Raw genomic sequence first — 20,922 nt, 5'->3', positions numbered from 1 at the left:
TATATATACACATATATAAATATATAGATATATTCAATAAAGTTCTATATGAAAATGTGGTTGTGTGATGTGAATTATTGAGTGCAACTTACATCATGAAATGCTGTTTTTGATTTATCGTGGTGATTCACCAACAACTCCGAGGTGTCAGTAGCCTTGTTTGCATCAACTTATTATTATGCACATTTTGTTATGCACACAAGTATTGTTACAGTTTTCCAACTGCAGAAATGACTCATCTTGTTAAACAAAGTCCTAAAATCGCAAAATAGCAGTGGATGGAAAAAAGTATTAATCCGCTTATTATTTTCCATTAAAATATGTGATATATTTGGATATAAACCTGGCTAGTGTTTCTCAAACAGACCCGTTTGGCCGTTACAAGACCGATTCATTTGGCCTTGTCTTATTTGCCACATCGGGTTGACATTTGACAACTACAGCTACTCGGTAAAGGTTAAAGAAATATTAATTTGAAAAAAAATATTGTTGAGTGGTAGTGGAAGAATCTGTGATCTCAAATGTTGCAGTCACACACTTTTATCCACCCCTTCATTAGTTGACACTCACTGCGCTAATTTCTCAGTTTAGATGCTGACGACTTACCGCTTTCTCTCTCCAGATGCAGTAAGCTTAAGTACATTTCAGTAGACAACAGTAGACATATGACTCATTTGGTCCAAGTCTCAAGATCCAGTCCATAGTCAAGTCAAGTCCTTAGTTAAGGCACGCCACCATGCGTCAAATAAAGTCTGACGAGTTTTTAACGTCCAAGTCGAGTATCAAGTCCTTTGTTTTCTTGCAAGTCATCCAAAATGCACGAGTTTTGTAAGGTCTCTGCAACAAAACTACAATGTCACGTACTATATATTAGGTACGTACATTACACAAGTTAACTACTTTAGAAAATAACAGGTGTGTGAGTTAAAATAAGTCAACATTGACTTTTGGTTTGCGGGACAAAAACACCAGTCAGCAGTACTATCAGTAGTTTTAACAACCTTTAACATTCCTCCACTGTTGTCATTTCTCTGCTGAGGACCAGCTGGATTCATCCCATTCACTGCCTGGTTTTGAGCACATCCAGCATCCAGTACCTTAATTAATACTTCTGTCTGTTTGGAGTGCGTCATACGTAGGCGTCAGTTGATTCAATGGTACGTGATGTGGATGGTGTTGGACAGTAGTGGTACAACAGCGTCATCCCGCTTCTACCTTTTGCTGCTGACAGACAAGAGTCATTCTTCACACAAATACAAGAGGCGGCTCATCAGAAAACATAAACATAAGTGTCATTTTAGGCATTTGAACAAACAATAGATGCTGTTATTAGATAGATAGATAGATAGATAGATAGATAGATAGATAGATGTGAAAAACAATAACTTGGCAAATCTGACCTAAAAATGGAAACAGTACGGAGCATGACAGGCAGTAATTAAGACGGTGCGGTCTCTTAATAACGCTGAGACGTCTTCTCTGGAGGAAACACAGACAGAGGGACTGTCAGCCCAGGGGAAATGTGACAGTTTTTAATCCCGCTGACAATAGATCGGCTGGCAGAGCACACCGGAGAGACTGAGATGTGTTTGGTTGAAGCAGCGACGAATGTGATTTGGTGTCAAAGTTTTAATTAGTTGGCCTCTCTCGTCTGCAATCCTCCTGACGCTACAGTGTCGTCTGCACGTCTTTGTGCAGCAGGAACGAGCTCTGCACCGACAGCCTCTACAAAGCGAAGCGTCGTCTCTGTATTTCTGCATTCTTACCGTTTCTTTGTGACTATGCAAAGTCATAATACGGCTAATATTTCTGTGGGTTCACTGCGCTCAGTCATTTTGTTGAGAATGCCTTAGTCTGCTCAGTACAGACTCGTAGTTTCACAATTGAACACTGACTTCTTATGTGTTATTCATCTGGAAAATGTTTAAAGTGGGAAAAAGCTATTCTGATTGAATCTGTATTCCTGACTCTTGCTGCTTTCTCGACTCAGCAGTTTGGATGCAGAGTCAAAGGCTCATTGATCTAAGATGAAAGGTTCCCTTAAAGGCAATCAGAAGAAAGATTAAGGTGGCTGAGGTTAAGCTGAACCAATGGTCACGTGTTAAGGGTTAGTGACCATGAGCTGCGTTCTCATTTAAAAGCTAATTTACCTGCTTTGAGAAACAGCCACATGTGTGACAGCAACATAAACAGCGATTTGTCTTGAGCGATTACAAAAATGGCTAGTTGGCTTTTTTGCTAAGATTTAGGTCTCAATCCATCCAATTCAGCAGTTGACACTTTCAGGCACTGGACTTATTATGCATTTCACCATAGTAGTTCCCAGTAATCTGTTGAAACTGAAAATATCCCAGTTTTAGAATGATGACTGAGCACAGAGTAAGACATTATGGTACGAGTTAACCACAGCAGCCCTTTTTCCATTTATTTGTCGAGCTAATTGGAAGCAAACATTTGAAATGTCACCAAAAAAAAAAAAAAAGAGAATACAGTTTAGGGGTTAGGTCCAAGACAGCTAGATACATCATGGCTTTCTGCTGAAGTTTAGAGGCTGATTGTTTTTCATTTATTTCTTTTTGTGGGCGTATGCACTGGTTGAGCTACTTTTGATGGATTACTGGTCACCATCTTGGAGTTCCCATAATCCACGACCCACAACCTGGACACAGAATGGATGAAAAACAACCTCTGTCATATCACCACTGTGCGGCCAATGTCCAGCATCTAATAAAAGCCAGATAACCCTTCACCGCAGGCCAATGTCGACACTGGAGTTCTCCCATGGTGCACCTGGCTCTCCTTGTATTATTATGTCTGAAGCTAGCAGCACCGTTGTTGTACATACAGCACGATGTGATAATAGCTGCCGCCTTGTGTCAGCTTTCATGAGTCAACAGGAATCTGCCACCTGTGAGGACATTCTGCATTTTAATTTCCTCTCTTCATTCAGCCTGATGCTCGCTTGTCCAGCTGTCTCTCCTTCCAGGGCTCTCTGCTGGTGGAGAGCGCATGCCTGCAGTCGCTGATAACGACTCCGGGCTCGCTGACAGACGGCCATATGCCGGCGGGGAGGTCTGTCAGTCAAGATTACACTCTCATTTCCTCTAGTCCTCAAATCCTTCCTCGCTCTCCCAGAGTAGGGAGATCCCACGACAGGAAACCTGGTGCTGTCTGAGCGGCACTGTCTCTCCTGGAAGCTCAAACACACACTGAACTTCATAGACAGGGTTCATTTTATTAAAAACTGCAGGTATTTCCAAAGTCAGAGATCAAAGTTTCAGACCAGAATCAATCAGGGTAAAAAGGCACCCCGGAGGCATTCATTGTGATGCTGATCAATGTCTCAACAGAGGTGTAATCAGATGCATGAGTTGTGTTTAAAAGTCAAAGAATCACCATGATATTTAGTAAAATGTCAAACAGGAGTGTTGTTCAAATGATCCCAGTGTGTGTGAATCAATTAATTAATCCTCTTTTTAGTTCTTAGGCTCTCTCTCAGGATTAAATCTAAACATGACAGTAAAACAAATAGTATATATCTATATAATAATATAATAATAATATATATACGTCTGTTGTCACTGACTGAATCAGGAGCTTGATAAAACATATAACCTTATATACCTTAACTTGTATAAACAAAGTGGACGTAGCTTCAGCTTCAGAGTGTGAAAAGTGAAGTCAATGTAGACTCCCACTGGTTGCAAAAAGAAGGCTGATTGTATGTAAGCTTAGGAGGAGATGACCCTACTTCTCACCTGATTTATGACCTCAGAGATCAGTTTCCTGATGAGTTTACGGTCTTGATCTCCAGTTTCAGGACTTCTTAAAGGAGTCATTTTTTCCTGGTAAGATCATTTTGCTTGTCGTAGCCAAAATTAGCATCCAATCTGGAAAGAGACGAGTTATCTTAAATTGTAAAAAGCACAGAAAGATCTGAGCTGTTGTCCTTGTTCTCTACTGTTGGTCTTTGGTTGTTTGGTTGTTTGGTTGCACAGGTGTATTAGTTGTTTGTAAAGACATCTGATATTACCTTAGCGACCACCAGATGAAGCTGTATTTTACAGACGATGCTTTAAAGGGTGCAATAAAATCTTTTTTTAAGCTTGTTGCACATTTTCTCTTTAAATTTTACGATGGTTGTCTAGACGTGTGTGACATTCTGGAGATCTTAATTTCCTGTCTCTGATACGGCAGTCATGCTCATTAGTGCGTTAAAGTCATGTTTGAGTTGGACAGTTTCAAATGTCCATCTGTGTGTGTGTGTGTGTGTGTTCGCTGGTGTAACCGTAGAGAGACCAGTTGGGAACGTCCGACTAACTTCTCCCACACTCTTCTGTTCTGAATCTGAGCCACTAAAGCTGCAAATATTTAAGGCCTTGTATCAGTTTTCGTTGAGTACACTCTGTTTTTTCTTCCCGGTGGATTGGATGACGTTGAGAGTGAATGACTTTTTGTGGGTGCGGCATAGTGGAGGTCTGGCACTCAGCACCTTGATATGTGGAAGTGTAGAAGCAACATGAGACAGTCCTCCATCGTCCAGACCATCTGTACTCAGACACCAGATGCATTAGTCAAAAAGCTTTTTTGACAGTCTCTATGTGATTTCTCATTTCTTTGGACTGTGACCACCATCCACTTCACTCCCATCATCCAGACCTCTCACTCTTCTCTCTGGTATTTCAACCAAGCCAGCAAAAAGGTGTCTCTTGCAGATGTTTTTCTTCTTTCTGCACAGGGCAACTATGAGTCAGTTTCGGAAATAATGTATGGCAAATAAAGTATGGTTAAGATCAACTCTGCCTGTCTTTCCTTGTTTGTACAATCTGCTAATCTGTGCATTACATATTTCCTGTTTTATTTTTTAAAAACTAATATCTTTTGTCATTTCAGTTCCTGCCCTCGTGTGTCTCCTGCCCCCTTAATCATCAGCACCTGCTCCCAATTACTCACCTGCTCATGGTCTCGCTATCAGCTAACCTTGTGTATAAACTCCCCTGGTTTCCCCTGTTCCCCTGCCACAATGTCTTTGTTTATCTGTGTGTTCACCATTTTCCAGCGTTCTTTCCTCTCATTCTCTCTAGTTTTTACATGATTTGTTTGCTTATGTCAAACTGACCTGCTGTGTCTGACTCCCTGGTTACCAGTGAAGGCTTAAGTCTTGTGAACTTAACCTCATGTCCAGTGTCTGTCTCAGCTATGCCCAGACACATTTGTCCAATGTGATCAAAATCTTTAGGGCATTAGGTTTGTTACATTTGCGACCACATGATGATGATGATGATGATGATGATGATGATGATGATGTGAAGAAACATTTATCCCATCAGTGATCACGTTACTTTACAAAGACTCACTGTTAGTATGAACGTCTTTTATGTGATCATGAAATTTTATTTGTTGCTTCTATTTTGTGTTTTACTTGTCGTCTTGTTGCACGTAAATGTCTTTGTGCCACGGTCACAAAGTTTACCAGAGACTTTCATTGACATTGAAGACATTCTGAGTTTACTGGTCACTGTGGATAGAAACATTTTAGGTGGTTTGTGGCAACAAAGTGAAGATACTAGCCATGAAAATAAAGCCATGAAAAACACCAGACATGTTAAAACACCGTCTCCAGTGATCTATGGATTGACAGCTGTCTCACCTAGTCATCACAGCACCATCCCCTCCTCCTCCTCCTGACATTTAAGTCAGCTCATGTACACGTCATGTGATGTGTTATGTATTGATATCATATGTGTGACACGTGCTAGTTTAACATATCCAATGGTTTGCAGATATGTACAATGCAAACACTTTATTCTGGCGACTGGGCTGAATTTTCTTAAAGAGCATCATCTTCAGGTAAAATGGCTGACGCAGCGGTGGCTTGTTTACTGATACACCACTTGGATATTAGCCAGTTTGCCAGGTTACTCTGCACATTAGCATGAGTGACAGGTGCTGTGAGTATGAAACTACCTAACACGGGGGGGCTGGTAGCATACGCTGCTGACTCAGAGAGGAAAGTTGTAGCTTTAACAATTTAATATCCATGCTCGGTGCGCTTCATGACTTCCCATATTAATTTGAGAGGGACCATTTGATACTCTGCGGTGCAGTTAAGTGGATTGGATGACGTTTGGGAATGTGTGACGTCAGAGCTTCAGTTTAAAAACAGGCTCCTGCTGTGAACACTCGAGTGTGTATCTTCATATCTGTGCGTTCTTGCGCGCACAGTTCAGAAACACTGCGTGTGAAGGAAGCGCACACATGTGCACTTGAACAAGTGAATTTTGAGGGCATGTTTGTGTGCGCAGCTCGTCTCCAGGTTTGTGTTTCTCCTGCCACGTCAGTCCTATTTGCCACGGTCTATATTTAGTGAGGAGGTCGCAGCCAAACAGCATGGGAGACGCTTCAGAGAGACGTGAGCCTGGAAGGAGGTCAACTTGGTGACTGAGATGTGCTGCGAGCAGGATAACAAGAACCGAGACGGCGGTAACGTTAGCAGAGGCAGAGGGGGTCGGAGAGGGGCAGAGACCTCGAGTGAGAGCGATCCAAACACTTTGCATGAAACCAGACACGACGAAAAGTTTATCTTATCACTCAGTGTAACTCGATTTTTAACTTAGTGATCCTCTGTGTCGTGCACCCAGCCTGGAAGCTGACAAAAGACCACAAATGGTTGATTTTGAAAGTAATAATCCAAAACGATTCACTTCTACTGGACTGTGATGATACTGCAACATGCCTGTCATTTACTTTTTCTGCTGCGTTCACATGCTGTCGGAAATATCACAATTCTAACTGCTCATGGTTCACATAAAGGAGAAGGTAAAAGGGCCATGCTGGTGGTCTGGCAGTCTAAGTATGTACTGTATCATATAACGGCATGTAACATGCTACTGCAACATCCAGAGGGCAAATTTAGCCTGGACCTTTGTTGTATGTCACAGTCACAGGGCATTTCCTGCTGCTTTCCACAGTTTACTGTCATACAAAAAGGAAAAAATGGCATAAATATTAGACACAAAAGAAAGCTTGTAAGAAGGAAGTTGGATTTTCATTTGATTTCTCGTGTTTTTGTGGATTTTTATTTAATGTGAAGTAAAAGACTGGAGCGCTGTGCCCAGGACAAATCCCCCCTCAGGAACAATAAAGTGTACGTTTCTCTTCTTTTTTTCTTTTTCATGGGCAGAGAGCAGAAAAGCTATGGCTGTGTTAAAAGGCTTCAGTGATCTGATCGACAATAGTTCATTAAAAGTTGAGTATACATTTTATTTTATGTTAAACATTTAAAACCTATCAAATTCCCAGAGAAACCCAAAGAGGACGTATCAAATATGTCACCAGTTAGCAAAGTCATTTTTATCATGAGGTGTAAAATGAGACAGTTCATAAAAATTAAAAAAAACGATATTGAAGAGGCGTCGACTGTGAGCCGAGAACGTGTTGAGAATGAAGAATAAGAGAGAAATGAAACCTGAGAGAGGGATGACATTAAATATTCATGTCATGTTTAATAATAAAATGAAGTCATTCATACTCAATCGATTCCAGTTCAAAAAAAAAAAAAGTTGCAGAGACGCTTCACCTTCCATTCAGGCACAGAGAAGCACTTTACATAAATCATCCGAGAAAAACAGTGAAGGTAAAAACAAAGCGGCGTGCCACACGGTGAAGCTGATTCAACACTGTGTACCCTCGACTCCTCGACAGATCTACAACGTCTTCTGCTATCTGCACCTCAAACTATTCACCCACCATACACCCGATTTAAAACATCTACTATATAGCATGGTGATGAAAACACAAGTCGTGTTTATGAGCAGACACAGATATAAAATAAAAGCGTGAAATACATGAAACAATCTGAACGTTTTTGTATCTTTACAAAAATTAGAGCCCTGTCACGTGACTATGCAGGAAATGAATTTCTAATTAATGTCTATCTCAGTGTTGATTTAATGAACAACAAAACATCCACATAGACAGTATAAAGGCAGCTTTGAAGACAAACATAAAAATCAAACTTTATTTCACACGTCACTGAGAAGAAAAACAAGTTTCTTTAACGAGGTTCTGTGATTGGAGGTCAACAAACTGTTCTCTTCATTCATTGTAAGTTTTTTTTGTTTTGGAGTGTCGTCTAGGGAACCCTAGAGGGCACTTTTATCATGTTTTGTCTGTAATTGGGGAATTCAAGAGGGCAATTTTGCAGCGTTTTTGCAACTGTTGCATTGCCTCACGTCGCCGCAAAGACTTCTAGCTTGTATGTTCTGGCACCGTCGGGTTCTGCCACAGGTGATCAGTTGACCGATAAGCGGCAGACTGGTGTCATTGGTGCAGACACACCGACACTCACACAGACACCTTCAAACAAAAAAATTGTGTTTTATTTTAATTAATCTCTGTGAATGAACTAACAGTAAATTGCCTCCAAACCCTGCAGGATGATTAGTAAGACAATACAGGACTGTTTCCCAAACACATCTGAGCGTTACCTTCACCACATTTAATAAGACTGAAAGGGAAAGCTCACTGTAACGTGGCACTGCAGCTGTTTAGACCAAGGTGGCTCCGTTTTAGTGAACAAGATAAGTTTCTATGGGGTCATAAATCAAAGTCCAGAACGACTCGCTGTCAAACAATGAGAAAAGATATATCTTCTACCAAACAAGGATCTTGTGATGAAGACCTACAGATACAAGTTCTGTGAATCTACCACCAGTTTTCCATAAAAAAAAAAAAACAATCCCTTTGCTCAGACGTCTTTGGGAAACATCCTCGCCCCTCTGCACCCTCCCTCCTCACCGACAGAGAGAGCAGATTAAAGTGCGACACCACCTCCGGGGCCACTAGCTGCTGCTGTCCTTCTGAGGGAGACACCTCTGCCAGGGGTTGTAGGGCAGCGCCAGCAACACAAAGAGGACCCCGCCCACGATGAGGACGGCCCCCGCGCAGCCGATGCACGACACCGACCAGGAGAGCTCGTGGTGGAGAGGAACCGTGTGGTCGCTGGCCAGGAAGGCCATGACGGACTGGTGGAACACCATCAGACAGAGAAGCACCATGATACCTGGTGGAGGAGTTTACAGAGGTCAGCCTCTAGTAACATCTACTACAATCAAGAAATATCTCATACAGTGAAAAACGTATGAGATAGCCTCTGCTGACCTGACAGAATAAAGCAGAAGGATGCAGGCTTGAGGAAGAAGATGATCTCTTTACTGAGAGACATGGTGATGCAAATGGCCCCCATCACCATCAGGAACAGGCTGAACAGGGCCAACATGGCTGCCGCTACATTCAGATCTGCACACAGAGGGAGGACAGCGCTGTTATCGTAAACTCTGTAGGAACATTATTATATTAACATCAGATGTGATAAGTAGATGTGCAAAGCAGGAAGTAAGGTGACATGATTTAAAGAAGTCCACATGGGGAAGAGGTTGGGACTGTTGCAGCTCGAAAAACTACTTGGACAGGTTTAGGAAAACATTGCGTTAAAGTACCTATGTGACCTCTGTTACGTACGTGAAGTAACTTTACTTCAGTAAGTTAAAAGAACTCACCGTTGACTTCTGGATTCACACCGAACATGAACAGCAGCCATCTGAATAAAAGTCCTGTGCTTGTTTGACCCGACCTACTTCGCCTGACTATCTCCTTTGCAGCCGTAATAGTTACTACAGCCACAAGAGGTCGCCAACACAAGAAAGGTAAATATGGGTCGTAATAAGCTGCTTTGATAGTCATTTCAGTCCACTACGCTTGTCGCTGGAACGCTGTAACGGTCACGTAGTTTGGGATCAGTAATATAGTCATTGTGAGAGTCACTGACAATTGACCTCAGTCGTTTACGTACGAGGATGTGTTTTATATACCTCTGTGAACTTTTATGAGAATCTGATAAACCTTCAAACTCTTGGATAAATGATTTAAACTGGACTTTGTGGATTGTATTTCATCCATTTATTTCCATCCAGTGATTTTTTTAGTCTGATAGTGTCCAAATTGCTTGGATCTACGAGAAGAAGGGCATTATGGGTAACCAAAGCTGACAGAGCCGAAGCTCAAACCTCCTAAATCTTAGCAATCAGCTCGTTTGACCCTGGGCATCAAACAAGCTGATTGGTTGATCCGACCCCGGAATGGAAGCGGACCCAGAAAGAATAAACAGCGTTTCTGAAAGGCAACATGCCGGATCAGAGTTAAAGATCATAACATCTCCTTTATAACTGATCATCTGACATCAAACTGGGTTTTAAATGTGGAGGTTTTTGTGTTTGCTCGTCCTTTTCAAGAAAAGAAACGCCGACTCGGAGCTCTTGGATGTGACAGAGTTGCTTTAAGATAACCATAAAAGAAGATTAACATGAGGTACGACAGTCTCTAGTACACTATTTGATACGCTCACGGCTGTATTTATTAAATGCCTACATTGAGCGTGACAGTGCACCAGCGAAGAATGGGATTCTAACGTACGTCTGTCTGTCTTCATCCAGCGTACGGCACTCTGTGATCTTAATACATTATGGAGCTGCCAGCGAAATGAGAGGTTAGACGGCAGCTTGGAGACACTTGAACGCAGCGTAGGCGGAATAGATTTCAAAACACTCACAGCAGACAATGGCCAAACCTGAAAAGAGTGCGGCGAGGTGAAGGGAGACGGACCGGGGAAGGAAACGGACGGAGGAAGAGAGGGATGGATCGTGAAGAAATAAAGAGAGAGTGTAAGGAAAAAAAATGAAGGGTGCAGAGAGAGAGGGAGGGAGGGAGAGGGAGAGCTGGGATAAAGAAAAGAGGGAGTGGGCGGATAAGGTGGGACAGCAGCTGAGAGAGGCCAAAGAGGTGTGTGTGACTCACTCCTCTGCGTTTTCTTCTGGAACATCACAGCATTTTCCCCCGTGGTGAAAAACTTAAAGTAGGTGCAGTTGGATTCTGCAGGAAGGAAAGAGAAACAGCTACTGTACATGACAGAAAACCTAAAACAGCGACAGGTTAATCTGCCGTGGCAGCAGACGAACATCTTATTGAAATTCAAGCAGCCACACATCTCTCTCAGCCCCTGCACGCTTTGCTTTTCAAAACGATTCTCCATCAAACATTAATCAGCCGTGAACGTCAATGACGAGCTCAAGGTGACAGTCCAATGCTTCCTGCACAATTAGCATTCTGCCGTCCTGATGATGTGTTACAGTAATTAGACTTTGGCCGTCAAACAGAGTGTGACACCTCTATCTGTTCCCTCGCACCTTTTGTGCACACAGGCAGGCAAAACACGCACACGCATCACTCTTAATTAGTGTGATCAAAGCTAAATCCTCAGAGTGTTCTGGGTTGTTTTTGCCCCCACGATAGCGATCAGGGTTACAGCGCTGACTCTGTTGAGGAGCTGCGTTCAGGTTCAGGTGGATTTATCAGTCAACAAACAAGAGGTTGACGTTGCTCTGAAACCGGCCCGTCAGACAATAATTAGACTTTCTTTTTATTGACCGCACAACACCTTGATTCATTAAGCGAGACGTGGTTCATGTCGTTCCATCGTGGGTGCAGTAACAACAAGGATGTGTCACTTATCACTGCATTTCTTCATCGTCTCCGGACAGCATGCAACACGGCCAATGCCAACTGACATGCAACAACAATTACAACTCGCCCTATTGAAAGCGGTTCCTGAAGACCTCTCTCCATTTTGTCTCCTGGTTTGTTTACCTCTGGCTTCTGATTACTTCAACACCGCGCGTGACACAGCCTACAGCCCGCCATCCAAATTACGCATTACGTAGCCTAGTTCGATCACTCAAAACAGTTTGTGGACAAGCACCAGATTCGCATTTTGATATTTACATTTTTCTGGACACACACTGGTGTCACCTCAAGTTTCCACCATACTGTGGTACAATTATGAATGTGCAGTGACTACATTTACTGTATGATGCTAATCTGAACTTGTAACTAGGTTTGCTGTCGCATTTAAAGCAACAACATGCACTATTTTATCTTAAAATCACCTCAAAATCATTTTGATGCTACACTGACTTGTAATAGGGAGAATGGTGCCTCTGTTAGTGGCTGTTCTTGCACTATGTAACTTGGGTGGGCAGCTATGATCTCCCACAAGAAGTGTTTAATGCTTTAAAGCACCACATTTCACACGCCACCAACTATGAACCTCTTACAGAGGAAATATTTTCCGGTTCCTCCTCCGACTGCTCCGCCTCAACTCTTTGGGGCGTGTGCAATAAATTGCCATGTGCAATGTGTTTTACCATGGGGGTGGGTGCAATATTATGTGCAGACTGACACAGCTGGTGCTGTTTTGTTTTATGTAGTTTATTTTACTGTAACTTGGAGGCATTTATATGTGCAGCATTTGAGTCCAAGATAAAAATTTCCCTAGGAGTTTCCTGATGGACAGTTAGCTTTACTTGTTGCTAAAGTAACTGCTACTGCTGCTAACTGTAGCTTCCATTAGCTAGTTAGCTCAGTTAGCCGTGCAGCCAGCTGTCTCGGCCTGGACCGGAGCACACTGGGGGTTTGTTGGTGTTTACGACAGTAGCAGAAGAGCTTTGGACCCGGAGGAGGAGGTTTCCACGCCTGCAGTGGGGAATGCTCGTCGGGAGCAGAACTGGAGCCCAAGAATAAGACTTGGAGTCGTTGGTGAGAGCTTTGAGAAATAAAAGACAGCAAGACAGATGCCGAGCTGGACCTCCTGTCGGACTATTAAGTAATATCAGCTGGCTTGCTACTGCGTTGTTGCACTTGCTTCGTGTTTGGCTGTGTTGGCGAAGTTGTCCCAGTCCCAGGACTCGCACTAAACCAGCAGCAACCCTGTGAAACTTTCTCTCTTGTTTTCATGACAATCAAACGGGTTTCCCTGTCTGACCCTGATGACAAACACACACACACACACACACACACACACAGAGAAAGGTCCTGGTGGATTTTGCTTGTTATGTGAGTCATTCTTCAAAAGGGGAGTTTATACAGGTGAGTCATGGAAAAAGCTGAGCCATGCCGGCAATGGCTTTATTAATCTTTGCCACCCTCGAGTAAAGAAAGTCCAGTTAGAAGTCTGAATGTCATTTTCAACCCACGGTCGTTATTTCAATTAGTCGTTCTTGTACAATGCAATTAAAATAAAGACGTCAGGCTGAACACAAACATTTAAAAATCACTTGATTAGTCACCCAAACCAGAAAATCAGGTATTGTCCCAAGAGCCGATGACTTCCAAAATCCTAACGGTGTATCCCTTCACTTGTCCCAAAAGCAGCTTGTGGACATCTAACTATGACTCAGGCTGTTAGTCAGCCAGTACATTTATCCAGCCAGCCATCAAGGAAAATCACTCATTCATGCTAACTCGCTCTCCTCAAACTAAGCGGTCCAACAAGCTTGTCGGTTTGACAAACGTCCAGTCAGCCAGCCGGTCTGTCAATCATCTTGCTTTAAACTCTCTCCCTCACACAGACCAGTTTGCCATCATAAAAGTTCGACAGCCACCCACCCACCCAACCAGTCAGTAAATCTGAGTCACCTCCGGGTAGTTCAGCAGGTCCGCAGCTCTCTCTCTCCGGGTCGATATCAGCCACCCACAAGGTCTTGGTGCAGCCCTTCCACAGGCCGTAGTGAGCTGTCAGACATGTCTGCAACACCAACATCAGAGAGGTTTGATAGAGACGAGATCAGCAGTGACATTATTCTTCCGTCCATCACAGGGTTCAGACACCAAACGGTGGTTTTATTTCAAACAGGAAATTGCTTTTTTTGTACTGCAGAAAACATCCCTGAATGTGTCTGTGAGTCAGTGAAAATACCTGTTTGTTGCTACTTCCAATACTTCACCTGGTTGTTGTAGAAATGTTTAGGAGGTGCCAGCTCCACCCAGAACTCAGTCCCCACCCCGAGGACTGTCAGGACTACGCCCACGATGGCCACGAAGAAGGCCAACTTGATCTGGTGACAGGACACAACACAACAACAACTCGTTGGCACAAACTGCTTGGGTGGCTTCAAACAAGTTCATCATGTACATGACTTAAGTTAAGGACTCTGACCTCCTTCCTGTGCAGACTGTGTAGCTCTTATTGTGTAATGTCACCTGACTGGCTATGAGTGTCTAATATTGTCATGGATGGGTTTATATTTGAGTTAGATGAAAGCCCGGTGAATCTCATACAGACGCTCAAGGGTACATTGTGTTGCTGGGTACCTTTGCCAGCTCAGGAGAGATAAGCCTGTGGCATGTTGTAAAGCTCAGCACTCAGCGCAAATGTAACATGTTCATACTCATATGAGCTCTGTATGAACATGTTAGTGTTGTGACTTATTGATAGGCTTCTACAAAGTGGAACAAGTTGATGTCACGTATGTTTACATGCCAATTCAGTCTCAATACTTGAAATAGTGCACTTGGGTGTCAAGCTATGACGCTAAAATAGCTTTTATAACAGACCAGTATAGACCTATATATTGTGTTCCTATGCAGAGAATAAACTGCAGCATAGAAATAGACCCGAGCCTCCTGTCCATCATCCCTCCACCCAACACAACACAATGCAGAGTCGGGGGGGGGTTGCTTTATTGTAACGAGCAAGTTGTAAAGGTGTCGGTCTCTTTTCTTTTTCTGGAAGTGCCTCAACCCAAGTTAAGTTGATTTAATAAAAGTCATTTGCTTGTACAACATTTACGCCCCTGCAACCTCTATTTCTTCCAACGATCACGTTCGTGACGTCATTTGATGTCTGTGGAAGTCCGGTGCATAGGGGACGGACATTGGACTGGGCCATGTTGTGTGTGGTACTCACAAAGAGAACCAGAGAGCTCGGTAATTAAGTTAGGCTGAGAGCAGATATCCTACAATAATGTGCAGTGAGGCTGTAACAACACCAAAGGGACAGAACAGTGTTGTTTTTAACGTCCTCAACAGATGAAATATCAACTCTCCGAGAAGCAGCTGAGACGTGTGGGTGAGAGTGGGAACTTTTCTGTCTGCTCTTAACTTCCTCAAAGGGTTGTTAGAGAAATATCAGGGACTTTTTTTGGTTTAGAGTTTGTGGAGAGCAAATGCATTATGTCACAATGGTCCTCGAAATCTCAGCTGGCTAAGTTTTCTTTGAGCGTCCCTACTGAACTCCTGCAGATTATTAAGATTCTTACAGTTGCATAACAATTTATCTCCTTATTGTCAAAGAACTGCATTGGATCTTTTGCAAATACTTTTTTCTGACATCAGAAGTCCTTCATCTGCTCTAGTTTCTTGTTTTCTCGCCCTGCAGATCACCCTGATTTCAGTCGGAAAAGGCGACGGTATGATTGATTGGTTCCATTAGCTCCAGAGTTCGTTCATACAGCCTGAAGGAGAACACACATTGACACAATATAAATCCAGTCACCTTCCCTTCCTGGGCCTCACTCATGGCGTTTCCTGTCGATGTTGTCCTGCGGCGCTTGTTCCCCCCAAACGTGCTGCGTCCACTCATCAGGTTGGCCAGACCCACCGGGCCCTGGGCCGGTCCTCCGGGCGGAGGCCCTCCCACCGATGCTGCCGCCGCCGGGCCCACCGTGCGGCCCTCCTCGTCGGTCACCAAGAAGGTAGACCACATGTTGTGACGAGACGGGGAAACGACTAAGACAACCGAGTGAGTTTGGAAGTCAAGCTTGTTTCAACGGAAAGAAAAAACTGAAGACGGGAACAAAAACAGAGGAAAACTGTTGTGTGCTGTCAGTTTGTGCCCATAAAAAAACAGGGTGATAAAGACTGTTAAAGTAAAATGTCACGCAGGCGTATCTGTCGGAAAGGAAGGGGAAAGCAAAGAAAGACAGAGGTAGAGAGAAACTGAAAAAAAGGATAGATAGATAAGAACAAACAGTGAAAAAGCGTGATAGAAAAATAGAAGGAAAATGTTTTAAACCCTCCTTGGTGATGCGATATCTCTGAACACTTTAGCAGGAAGAAGCAGGAATCAGCCTCCTCTTGAGAAAAAGCCTCAGAAAAAATGGCGGCTTTGACGACAGATGCAAAACTGATAAATGGCTCATGATGAAAAGAAAAGGACAGGAAATATGTGTAGAAAAGTGAAGGCGCTGAGAGTCTGTAGAGGTAGAAGTCAGGAGTGGATGAAGTGAAGATTCCTGCAGATGAGAAAGGAAGGAGAAAAGTGAGAAAGGAGGAAGTTAAAGTAACGATGTGAAGAGTTTAGACACATAATCACCTGAAACACGTTACAGTTCATCACCCAGCGTTTATAAAGAACAGAAACGTATAGACGGAGGAATGCTGCAGGCGTAGAAACTGCTGCGTGTTTGACATTTCATGGTACAAAAATAAACCAAGAAACAGAAACATGAACGCTGGGAAACAGAGTGCATGCACTATTGATGCTAGCAGTGTGCTAGCAGGGGCAAATCAGGTCTTCTAGGACTCCTGGCTGCCACAATCATAAATGTTAAAGAAAGACTGGAGAGCAAAACTGTCATGGATCCAAGTAACTTTCCAATCAGGCGAGACACAACAGATGAAAGCATATTTTTTTAATGCACTGGTAAACTTTGAGACTTTGGGTCGCTTCATTAACAATAGGACAGCAATGTTTACGTGCGTCAGTACGTGTGAATAAAAGTTGAATAACAGTCCTGATGTATGAGGGATTGGGAATATCCAAGTGTGCGTCAACCGGTATTTCATCATTGATTTCAAGTTGAAACCCGGGTGATACTGTCTGGATGTCTTTTTCATCAAGTAGTGAAAAATGTGGTTACAACATCAACATGTTACAAAACACAAATCTGTGTAATAACTTTGATAATTTGTTCATTCGTAAGTTGAAAGACAGACGATATTGATTAGCGTGAAGGTATTTCTCCAAAGTCATATTCACTATTTGGCGATTTATCATCTACATGAAGACGTAAGTTCAACGCATTTAATGTCACATATTAAATGTTAAACATATGGATCTATAAATAGGCTGTGAGGTGCAAACAAGAAGCATCCAGGACAGGTGAATAAGACGTTTACGCTGCTGTAAAGCTCAGGCGCAAGTACTTGGAGCGTTACAGCTCTGACTTCTCCGAGACCGGACTCGTCAAGCAAACTGCACAACCTGAAGAAAGTGAATGAGACTCTTGTAGCAGGTGATTAATGGTTCAATTCCCCGACTCTGCAGTTACATTTATCTATAATGTGAAAATAAGAGCATATCTTCATTTTGGATCCTGACAAAAAGAACCCAAATTGCTCCGTTGAATGCCAGTATTGCAAATGCTGATGAAATATGGTCCAAATGTCGACGTTTAATCTACGTTTTCAAATAGTCAGGAACCAGTTTGAGCCTCAGAGTAACAGAAATACATGCAAATTTAAACACAAACTTTCAGAAAATGTGTTATACAAAGAATAATTGTCTTAATATAAGTAATAAACTTGACATCCGTTAGTTTAAATGTTTACCCTGTTCACCCAGTGTCTCCCTTTTAAATAAATCGGTTCCTCTGTAGCTGCGCAGCGTAGACAAAAACAGGTCGAATCTAAAAATGTTCCAGAAGCTTCATCAGAGAAGAAACGCACAGAAACTGGAGAGAGAGAGCTTCCTCCAGTCACATATAATCATCCGTGCTTCCTCATTAGTACAGAAAACCAATACAGAAGCACTTAGCATAGTGAAATCACAATCACTTATCTATTTTGAGATGTTATGTGACAGCAAACACGTACAGAAAAACAGTCAGCATACTGGAATCACAGCCCGCTGTCTATTCTGAGAGGCTTTGTGCTACCTCGGCGGCACAAAAAAACACTCATCATGTTCGAGCCACAACCAATTATCTGTTCCGAGAAAAGCCCTGTGATGGAGAAGTCACGCAGATACGCTTTGCCGATGAATTGAGTCCTTAAAAACCCCTTTATGTCTGAAGGGTGAACGAAGCAGCTGTCCTGCTGCGTTCCACCAGGATGTGGTGACAACAGACATGACATGCAGCCCTCCCTCTTGTTAGCAAAAAAAAATTAAACACATCCCCCCGGGGAGAAGGCATGACTTTACTCTCACATCACCGTCTGTCTTGTTAACGAGCTACACAGTGTAAGTTTAGGGTTGTTTTCCAGCAAAGTTCTTCACAGAGAACAGAAAATAATAACAAAACAGCACAGAACGATGCATCAACTGTAGACTTTCACATGAGTTTACCTCACACCCTGATATTTATGCACCATATCTTATCGGTAAACTCAAACGCTTGACCAAGGACCTCGTTAGGAAAACCCACAGATGTCATGCTGGAAAGTATCTATTAAGATGTTTCCACAAACTGATTGTTGGCAGAAACCTTCACAGACGAGGTGACGTTTTAAAGATTTATGCTACATTCATGCAGCAATCGATGTTTCCAAGTCGGTATTCCCCCGACATCCAATCTAAACGTGTCCCGGTGCATCTGCATGGAAAACATACGTAGACGCCCGCAGCAAACAGATGTTTGAATGGTAAGACTCTGAGCCTCACGAGCAACTTCAGCAGCAGCTGATTTAAGAGATTAGCACACTTTAAAAAAAAAGAGTTCAGCATGCTTGCAAAGACTAATAACATGCATATATAAACAGCATGGAAGTGAAAATGGAAACTACAAACAGCAGGTGACACAACACAAACACTACGTAAAGTAAAAACTGATGTCGGAGGTTTTCCAGAGTGCGAGTACAGTGCAATGCAGCATTAGTCACGTTCGCCGACTTCCTCCCTCACTCTCTGACGTATCATCTAATGTTTCCCAGGACGTGATCAGTGGCAGGTCACCTCACGAAACACCTTGAATTACGTTCCAGGTTTCTCTGGTCTGAACAGTGTTGGCAACATTTGATATAATGTCAGAACACGACTCAACAAAATAACTTTATCACAAAGGTCTTGTTGTTTTCAGATTGGCACAGTCTGTATGTTTGACTCTTTATTACTTATGACCATGTCATGTCAATGTTTGATCTATTCTTATGTAACAGACACCAAATTAAGTCTTTCTAAAAAGTGTCACACTACAGATGGCTACTGCTGCCAATATGCACGCTAATAAGAAACTAGTTAATGCTTAATATGTGTAAAAATTAAAATAAAGTGTTACCAATAAATCTTCTAATGAATAAAATATGTAGATAAACTGAAATTTTACAAAATATCATGAAAAATTTACCACTTTAAAAAACTGATAACAAATATTTAACACTACTGATCTTCTGATTCAAACGATATTAGGATATTATTATTATTATTATTATTATTATTATTATTATTATTACCGACGCCACTAATGCTTCTTCCTCCTCTTCTTCTTCTACATGTAATAAAACAAATATATTTTACATTGTAGGTTTTAATGGTCTAATCCGAAGTGATATGCGTCGAAGGGGCAGGTCGGCATCACGCATCTTGCTCAAAGGCACTTGCAAGCGCATGCATCAGACGCAGGAATCAAACCTGCGACCTTTTCTGTTACATGAGAGGTCACGTGAGCTCCTGGTTGTAGGTTTATTACACACTAAACACTGAAACAATGGATATAGAAATATAACACCATAAAATACAATGTATGTAAATATGTTAATAACATGTGATTAAAAATGGTCATTAGTGGTTTTACATGCACGAAACCACAGCACCAACACAACATGTACATCCATCACCACAGAAGTTAAAGTTTAATATTAGAGGTCAATAAAATCAGCTGTTCCAGTCAGGGTACCTGTTAAGAGTAATACACAGAAGAAGTAACTCTTCAACACTGAACTCGGCTCTCCTTATACGGCATCCACTTGGTCATGCTTGGAAATGCAGCACTTGAAGAAACTCGAGGAAGAAAAGTCATTACAGCGGCCGTGACCGGGCGACAAACACACTTTGACAAAGTTCACTCTCTTTAAAAATATATCCTCCTTACCGTCTCCGAGAACAAGCCAACATGGAATCAACCCTGAGGAGAAAATACTTCCTGTGTTCACTCGACTCCATAAACACTTTGAAGAAGTGTTCAGCTTTATTCCCCCCACACCACCAAGCAGCCAGACATGAACATGCTGTAATTAGACACATTAGTTTTATTTTCTCACTCTTTAACACGTGCTGCACGCGCGCTTTCACAACGCCCGCCGCCGCCGCCGCCGCCTCACAAATATCACAACAATGATATTAACAAGTTGCTGACCTGGTTTTTGTGTGTGTGCTTCTGCTCGGAGTGACGGAAGGGCGAGGAGACGAGAGGAGAGGGAGTGACCGAGGGGGAGCGAGGAGGAGGAGGAGGACGGGTGAGGGAGGGGAAAGAGAAAAAAGGGGGTGGAGGTCAACGTGGGAGTCGGTGTCACACGTCTGAGGGAGGATGTGTGTGTGTGTGTGTGTGTGTGTGGAGGTGAAAAAGAGCATCAGCTAAACGCCCGTGTGTGTGTGTGTTTGTGTGCGTGCCGGTGTATTAGCTTGCAGGCCCCCATGTATGTGTGTTCCCGAATGCTTAAAGTGTGTGTGTGTGTGTGTGTGTGTGTGTGTGTGAGAGAGAGAGAGAGTCAGTCACACTGTAGCTTCTGTAAGTAAATCTGTTTGTTTATGCTAACTCGGACAGTTGTGCTGGACGAGTCTCTCAGCTTCAAAATGCACTATGTGTGTGTGGAAATGTGTCACTCACACACACACACTCCTTAGCTGTGTGTGCATGTGCGTCGTTGTGCGTCCGTCCGATCTATTTTTGCCCCCCACCTGTTAATGACATTAAAGCCGACCCGGGGGGAAAGGGCTGCAGCCGGGCGGGGGTGGGGGCTTGTGTCAGCTCCACCCTGGCTGTGAGCCTCATGTCTGCGGCCACCGCTACGATCCCGCTGATTGAAGAGGGAATTGTAGATTCAACACCTTCGAAAACAAGTTACGCTGCTGGTCGGGCTCACGTGGTCGGG

General features: G+C 42.9%; 1 protein-coding gene across 2 annotated transcripts; it reads right to left on the bottom strand.

Annotated features, from left to right (window-relative positions):
- Positions 1-7,480: 7,480 nt before the first annotated feature.
- LOC311272917 (voltage-dependent calcium channel gamma-6 subunit-like) lies at positions 7,481-20,324 on the bottom strand. Of its 2 annotated transcripts, none has more exons than XM_084379675.1 (7): positions 20,187-20,324; positions 15,389-16,127; positions 13,839-13,949; positions 13,531-13,639; positions 10,855-10,929; positions 9,163-9,300; positions 7,481-9,064 (listed from the first exon to the last, which is right to left on the bottom strand). In XM_084379675.1, exons 2-7 carry the CDS (start codon positions 15,596-15,598, stop codon positions 8,844-8,846), a joined length of 864 nt encoding a protein of 287 aa, XP_084235801.1. In that variant the 5' UTR covers positions 15,599-16,127; positions 20,187-20,324; the 3' UTR covers positions 7,481-8,843. The 2 variants fall into 2 exon arrangements, with proteins under 2 accessions (XP_084235801.1, XP_084235802.1); XM_084379676.1 differs by lacking the exon at positions 20,187-20,324 and adding an exon at positions 19,923-20,129.
- Positions 20,325-20,922: the final 598 nt, after the last annotated feature.

This window comes from Pagrus pagrus (assembly GCF_965226575.1).
Source record: "Pagrus pagrus genome assembly, chromosome: 17".
Classification (NCBI taxonomy): domain Eukaryota; kingdom Metazoa; phylum Chordata; class Actinopteri; order Spariformes; family Sparidae; genus Pagrus; species Pagrus pagrus.
Note: the sequence above shows the minus strand (reverse complement) of the source record. Positions and strands in the feature narration are given on the sequence as shown.